Source organism: Medicago sativa, chromosome 5 (genome assembly GCF_051527215.1).
Source record: "Medicago sativa cultivar Bolivia chromosome 5, Bolivia_mono, whole genome shotgun sequence".
Taxonomy (NCBI): Eukaryota; Viridiplantae; Streptophyta; class Magnoliopsida; order Fabales; family Fabaceae; genus Medicago; species Medicago sativa.
In genome coordinates this window covers 79,435,396-79,443,132 of record NC_140753.1, presented here as the reverse complement: position 1 = coordinate 79,443,132, position 7,737 = coordinate 79,435,396, and the positions used below count along the sequence as shown (strand labels likewise).

At 34.0% G+C, this 7,737-nt stretch overlaps 1 protein-coding gene across 1 annotated transcript; it reads left to right on the top strand.

The window, feature by feature from the left end:
- Positions 1-2,496: 2,496 nt before the first annotated feature.
- LOC146925476 (uncharacterized) lies at positions 2,497-5,831 on the top strand. The gene has a single exon (XM_085710399.1). The coding sequence runs from the start codon at positions 2,509-2,511 to the stop codon at positions 5,659-5,661; it is 3,153 nt and encodes a 1,050-aa protein (XP_085566525.1). The 5' UTR covers positions 2,497-2,508; the 3' UTR covers positions 5,662-5,831.
- Positions 5,832-7,737: the final 1,906 nt, after the last annotated feature.

Here is a 7,737-nt window from a genome sequence, read left to right as displayed (position 1 = left end):
GCGATTTTGCTGTGATTTTTGTTCTCGACGTGAAAACGTCCAAAAACGGTCACGGTGGCTGCCGATACCGATTTGTAACGGCCGCAATCCCGGTAACGTTCCGTTTTTTGGAACCTTGGTGATGTATAGGAGTATTGTATTTGTTGGTTTCTAATGCTTAAAGAGACAAATATACCAAAAAAAGAATTCATAAAATTCCAAATGAGATGATTGTAATGTGTTGAAATAAGGCTTGAAGTTCACCTACCTGATAACAAACTTCTGACAAACATGTATTTTTTAGTTTAATCGTAACATATTTATCTTTGGCCAAATGGAAATATAAGGTCTATCTAAGAAACATCATGTTCATTTGGTTATTTGTGCTTCCTCTAGATTGGGACAATTAGTGAGAGCGGATTAGAGAGAAAAAAAATATGGTTTATCACTAATTATTTTTAATACCATAAAACAGGAAATTATTAATGAATAATGTCATGAACTACCATTCCTCTTCTTACATATTATTTTGGAGTGGTCTTTTAGGCTAGTGCAAGTCAAATACCAACTCTTTCAAACTATACAAGTCTTACGTCACCAACTATCAAAGTATGTCTTATTCCAAACCTCTCACCCACTTCAATCATATATTGAGTTAGGTGGTGGAGTGTTTTTAGGTACATGATCAAGCATAATTTCTGTGTCGATTTCGGCCAAACACCACCATTCACAGAGCATTCTTCCTTAAGATCCACCATCACTATGAGATCCTTCAAATTTTCTGATAAATCTGACTTAGGACTTATGATCAGGACATATATGTACCTCAAAATTTGATAAAATAGTAAGGCAAAAAATTTAATAATGAGATTCATTCACATGTGCAATTGTTCATGGTTGTTGAAGTTGACCATCTAGCAAAAAAGTATCAAAAAACCATTCCTTTTTTGCAGCATATAGTACTTCAGATTTTTCAATTGGGATAAGGCAAATTGGTAGTAGATTAAGGACACTAATGATCTTCACTAATACGATGATATTAGTAAAATATTAATCATCCCTTTATATTTACAGTACAATTCTACTGTACTACTTTCAATATTTGTTTGAAAACCATTAGTACCATAAAATGTAACAGAACAAAAAGTAATAGAAAAGTAGAAGTATACTAAATTTGCATAAGCAGACTAGTGAGTGAGTGTGTCCCACCAAACACCACTATGGTAGGACCCTCAAGGCATGTGCAACCAATAGCACCACTAGATTATAAATAAATGAAGTTCTTCAGACTAATAAATTGAGTTCACCAACTTCATAGTAATAAAAGCTTGGAGTTTGTGAGAAAAAATTGTTATCAAATAGGTTTATTTTGGTCATATGAGCTTACCAACAGTAAACTATCCGCTATAAGCTCAAAATTTTGATTCTAATCATTCTATCATGGTTTCATTTCCATTTTCCTTATTACTTATATCTTTCTGGAAATTTCTTTTATGCAAAATTAACATTTCAAGAATTTGCAAACCTTGAGTTGAGATCGTTGCAAGAAAATCTCTAGTTTCATATGCAGGAGTACCTATGAAGCACGGATACGGACACGGACACTGACACGCTGAAACAGCTAATAATTTGAAAAAATCACATAATTCAGTGTAATTACACACCGGGACATGGCTAATCCGAGGAGTTCATAGAGGAGTACACAAGTATCGGCCGCTGCAATACGCTCAGCAGAAAGAATTAGTCCCACCTAGGAAGAATTACATGGCCCTCACTTTATAATTCAGCAATGAAAATATTTTATTCCCTAAAAAAAAAACTATGAAGATTTTATATTGATCTTCAATTTGAGCTCTGAACAACTTCTAGTTGTTTTTAACAATTTGAATTTGATTATTTTGATGAGCAATTGTGTAATTTTGAGAAGAAGTAATGAAACAGTGTAGTTTTGGAGTAGAGATCTTAATTTTATTAACGCAATATTGCAGGAGGATCTTTACCTAGTAACAAAATATTTCTAATTTAGCCAATGTCTATAACTTCCATCTATGGCTAAAAGGACATGAATTTATATGTACAGAATCTTCTTAGTATTTTATAGCATAAACAACATTAGTATTTTATAGCATGTTGTTTTTAAAATTTGACAATTTGACTGTTTCTCTGTTGAAAAAGTCACATAATCCAAAAAATGGCCAACACTTAGCTTCAAGTCAAACGCAAGTGGAAAGAGGTTGGGTTGATTCTCTAGTTTATTTTGAATACAGATAAATATCAAGTTGAACGCATGTTCAAAGAAATTTCACACCATAAACAAGTAGTACAACAATACATTAAATAGTACGAAGTCAAATGTTTATGGTATGTAATACTTGGCAATTGGCATGCTATGGACAGTTAATAACGACCTTATATTAAACTACAATGCTACTAACTTACGCACCACTTTTATATAAAACTAAATTTTGCCTTTGAAAATTTGTGCTATAAATATATCATTTACAGTTCTACAAAATCATTCATTCATCCATGGCGTGGTTTCTTCTGTTTTTGCATCTTTTCCTCTACCATTTTCCATCCTTCTCTTCTTCTTTCAATTTTTCATGCCATCATGATGAGAGTTCTGCTTTGCTTCAGTTCAAGTCCTCCTTCACGTTGTTATCTTCTGCATCTTTTGGTTCTTGCGCCGGTAATGAACCTTCAACACAAACATGGAAAAATGGGACTGATTGCTGCTCATGGCATGGTGTCAAGTGTGACACTGTCTCTGGTCGCGTGATTGGACTCAACCTTGGCTGTGAAGGCCTTCAAGGTATATTCCATCCTAACAGTACTCTTTTCCATCTTGTTCATCTTCAAACACTCAACCTTTCTAACAATAATTTCTCTCACTCCCATTTTGATTCTAAGTTTGGTGGATTTTCAAGTCTTACACATCTTGACTTGTCAAATAGTTTCTTTAAAGGTGAAATTCCAATTAAAATCTCACACCTTTCCAAATTACAATCACTTCATCTCTCTAGGAATTATGGTAGTTTTTCTGATTATGAGTTAGTTTGGAAAGAAACCACCTTGAAGAAGCTTCTGCAAAATGCTACAAATTTGAGGGAACTGTTTTTGGAAGGAACAAATATGTCTTCAATAAGACCAAACTCCATTGCTTTGCTCTTCAACCAATCTTCCTCTTTGGTTACTCTTAATCTTGCAAAGACAGGATTAAGTGGAAACTTGAAGAATAACATTCTTTGTTTACCAAGTATTCAAGAGTTAGATATGTCAGATAATCTCAACCTTGAAGGCCAACTTCCAGAATTGAGTTGCAGCACTTCTCTTAGAATCTTAGATCTGTCAGGTTGTCAATTCCAAGGGGAAATTCCTATTTCTCTTTCTAACCTCGCACATCTTACCTCTCTAACTCTCTCAAATAACTACCTAAACGGTTCAATCCCATCCTCACTTTTAACACTTCCAGATCTAACTTTCTTGTATCTTGATCATAACGAACTCAGTAGTCAAATTCCAAATGTTTTTAACCTGTCAAACAAATTTCAAGAATTAGTTTTGAGTGGTAACAAAATTGAAGGTGAGCTGCCAGCAACACTTTCAAACCTTCAACATCTCATTCACTTGGATCTTTCTTCCAACTCATTTAGCGGTCAAATATCGGATGTGTTTGGTCGGATGACTAAACTGCAAAAACTGATACTATATTCAAACAATTTAGAAGGACAAATTCCATTTTCATTATTTAACTTGACTCATTTAGTTACATTAAGTTGTTCAAATAATAAATTAGATGGTCCCCTACCCAACAATATTACAGGATTCCAAAAGCTAACTGCTTTGATATTAAATGACAACTTACTAAATGGAACAATTCCTTCCTCCTTGTTATCTTTGCCTTCTTTGGTAGGTTTAGATCTATCAAATAATCGACTTACAGGGCATATCAGCGAAATCTCATCATATTCCATATGGTCACTAACTCTAAGCAACAACATGTTACAAGGCAATATTCCAGAATCCATTTTCAACCTTACAAACCTAAATACACTAGATCTATCATCAAACAACTTGAGTGGTGTTGTCAATTTTAAACTCTTCTCCAAATCTGCTGTACTGGAAATTTTATCCCTTTCAATGAATACTCAGTTGTCACTAAAATTTGAATCCAATGTCACTTATAGTCTTACTAACCTACACATACTGAAATTATCTTCTGTCATATTGATTGAATTTCACAACTTACAAGGAGAATTCCCTAGTTTGCAACATCTGCATCTTTCCAATAACAAACTTAGTGGAAGAATGCCCAATTGGTTTCTTGGAAATCATTTTTGGCAATCTGTGGACCTCTCTCAAAACTTGTTCATGTCAATAGATCAATTTATTAACGTCAATGCATCCGATCTCTCCGTCCTTGATCTTAGTGATAATTTACTGCATGGTGAAATCCCTTTGGCAGTTTGCAATATGAGATATCTTGATTTTCTCAACTTGGGATACAACAATTTGACTGGTATCATTCCACAATGTATTGCTGAATTACCGTCCCTTTATGTTTTGAACCTACAAATGAACAAATTTCATGGCACTTTGCCAAGTAACTTTTCAAAGGACTGTGAAATTGTGTCTCTGAACCTCTATGGCAACCAGTTAGAAGGCCATTTTCCGAAATCATTGTCTCGGTGTAAAAAGTTGGGGTTTCTAAACCTCGGCAGCAACATGATAGAAGACAATTTTCCTCATTGGCTTCAAACACTGCCAGATTTGAAGGTACTGGTTTTGCGAAACAATAAGTTGTATGGTCCCATGGAAAATTTAAAGATCCATCATCTATTTCCAAGCTTAATCATTTTTGATATCTCGGGCAACAGCTTTAGTGGTTTTCTACCAAAAGCCTATTTAAAAAATTATGAAGCCATGAAGAATGTTACTCAACTGATCGGGGATAGAAGCTTTCAATACGTGGACAAGTCGTTCGATATGTACTACACAGAATACTCAGATTCTGTGACTGTGGCAACAAAAGGGAACAAAATGACACTGGTGAAAATTCCAAAAAAGTTTGTAAGTATTGATTTGTCAAGAAACAAATTTGAAGGAGAGATTCCAAATGCTATTGGAGAGCTTCATGCCCTCAAAGGGCTTAATCTTTCTGGTAACAGACTTACCGGTCATATTCCCAACTCCATAGGAAACTTGACATACTTGGAATCTTTGGATCTTTCCTCAAATATGTTAACTGGTATGATTCCAACGGAATTAACCAATTTGAACGGTCTTGCAGTCTTGGATCTTTCTAAAAACCATCTTGTTGGAGAAATACCTCAAGGAAAGCAGTTCGATACATTTTCAAATGATTCCTATGAAGGAAACTTGGGGTTATGTGGATTTCCCTTGTCAAAGAATTGTGGACCTGAGCAACATTCTCAACCTTCACCCAACAACTCTTGGAGTGAAGAGAAATTTGGATTTGGATGGAAACCAGTGGCAATTGGATATGGATGTGGATTTGTGATTGGAATAGGCATTGGATATTATATGTTTTTAATTGGAAAGCCTAGATGGCTTGTCATGATATTTGGCGGTCAGCCTAAGAGAAGAGTGACAAGTAGAACAAGAGTGAGGAGGAACCATGGTACAACCATGAATCCGAATCATATGGTGCAAATGTCATAGTTTCGTTGTTGTAGGTTTTTTACTTTCTGTTTAAAATAAGTTTGATGCGACTGTGACAATATTGTCACTCTTGTCTAGATGTTTTTAACTAGTTGTAAGTAGCTAGAATTCATACTATAGTTGTGTTTGGTTTTTCTCTTTTGAGCAAATAATACTGGAGTTATTTTTAAGTGTTCAACTAGATAGATGTTTGTTACATATATGATCATATACAAAATACAAGATAGAATCCCTCACTTTTCAACATGCATCACAGTTATCTCTGTCAATTCTGTGAAAAAGAATATCGGTAAAAAAATTATAAATTTCTTGTTCAAATAATTTTGAAGTAAAATTTTCCACTTATATAAGCACCTTGGATTGGATTTACCTTGTTTGAAACAGATAGGAAATAAATGAAAAAATGCGTCCTAATCTACTTAGATTTCACCTTTGTATTTAAAATAAGTTTGACGTGAATGTGACAATCTTGTCATTCTTATGTGATCATGTTTTATCTTGCCATTCTGTTTTATTACATTCACCTGTTTTTTTCATGTACATTTTCTCAATATTATGTTACTAGAAATGTCACAATTTTATTAACATAATATTGGGTGATTCTAATAAAATTGTCACATTAGAATTGATTACATTTTCTTACAATATTACGTTACTAGAAACTGATTGGGAGTTGAATTTGTGCTTCAACTGAGATTAAGTTTTTGCCTCTTTTTTTAATGGTTGGACACCGTCAAACTAAAACTCTCCAGTGCATCAGGAATGGAATTGTGTTGTCAATGTGGTGTGATGGGCTACTGCTCGAGACTTCTGAATTATTGATAGAAACTTTTAATCATTCTAAACATTCTAATTTTTTAAAAGCAGCAAACTAATTGTATCTTAGACATAGTAAGTGTGATATTTGGATCTCATGAATTGATATTTGCATGAAGAGTTATCAAAATGTTATGCATGTATTTGGTGACATCACCAAGAAATCTGCAGACAAGCAGGCTATGGTTAAAAGCTTTATTGAGGATTTCTGTGCCATCAAAAGTTATCATGTTTGCTGTGTACTATGTTACTCAACGAAATTTCACGATTGTGCTGTCATGAAAATTATGCTGCGTACTTATGCATAACAGATTCTGAAGTGGTGTGATGGGCTAATGCTTGAGATGAACATATATATACATGAGAATTGGTGGGAGAATGTAGTACAAAGAGGCAGCAATTTGGAATCGTGATATGCTGCCGGTGGAAGCAAGCACCAATGAATCTTTATAATGTTACAATCATAATAACAAGACTGTAATTTTTTTTTATGAACGTTTGATACTAATGGTATTGGTGGATGTGATGTAAAGACTTTGGTGATCTAATATTAGCATATCTTATTCTGTGATTATATTTTTTAATATACAATCTTTTGTGAATATTGAGGTTATTTGGTGTGTCCCTGGCTTTACCTGTTTGCTATGAAAGTTCACCAATCAAACTGATTTTAGTCGTGGTTTTAATCGAATCATAATTTTTGTTTTCTCTGTTTCTGTTACTTTTCATCACCGAAGAGTGTGGCACAGCTCATAGATAATCAGTTCATCAATGAAGAGCATGATATAGATTTGGAATATCTTAAGATGACATTTTCTGGTACATCTGATGAGTACCTTGTAGATGTCTACAACGTAAATATTTGATTAATTGATAATTGTATCGGTAGTATCAAATTTGACCAGCTTCCTAGTGACCAGCTATCTAAGATTTATTGCATACTAGAATAGAATGTTTTGGTAGTATCAATTTACTACTCTTAGAGCTTTGGTAGAGATACAGGCACTTGGTAGAGGGTTTGAAAAAGTATGCTGCAACTCTGCATAGAGTGTATGTGTATCTTGTTTGTGGAGACACTTTCAGGTTAAGGATTCCTATAAATATGAATCTTAACACAACTGAAAGTAGAGTATGTGCGAAACAGTCTTGGTGAGATTCTTCTAAAGAAGAGTGTGAGATATTATATGCGAATGATCTTCGATATTTGTTTGAAAACCATTAACACCATAAAATGTAACAGAAGAAAAAATAATTAATAGA

Coding starts and splice junctions, on each gene's coding strand:
- LOC146925476 (XM_085710399.1), top strand. CDS start 2,509: ATGGCGTGGTTTCTTCTGTTTTTGCATCTTTTCCTCTACCATTTTCCA.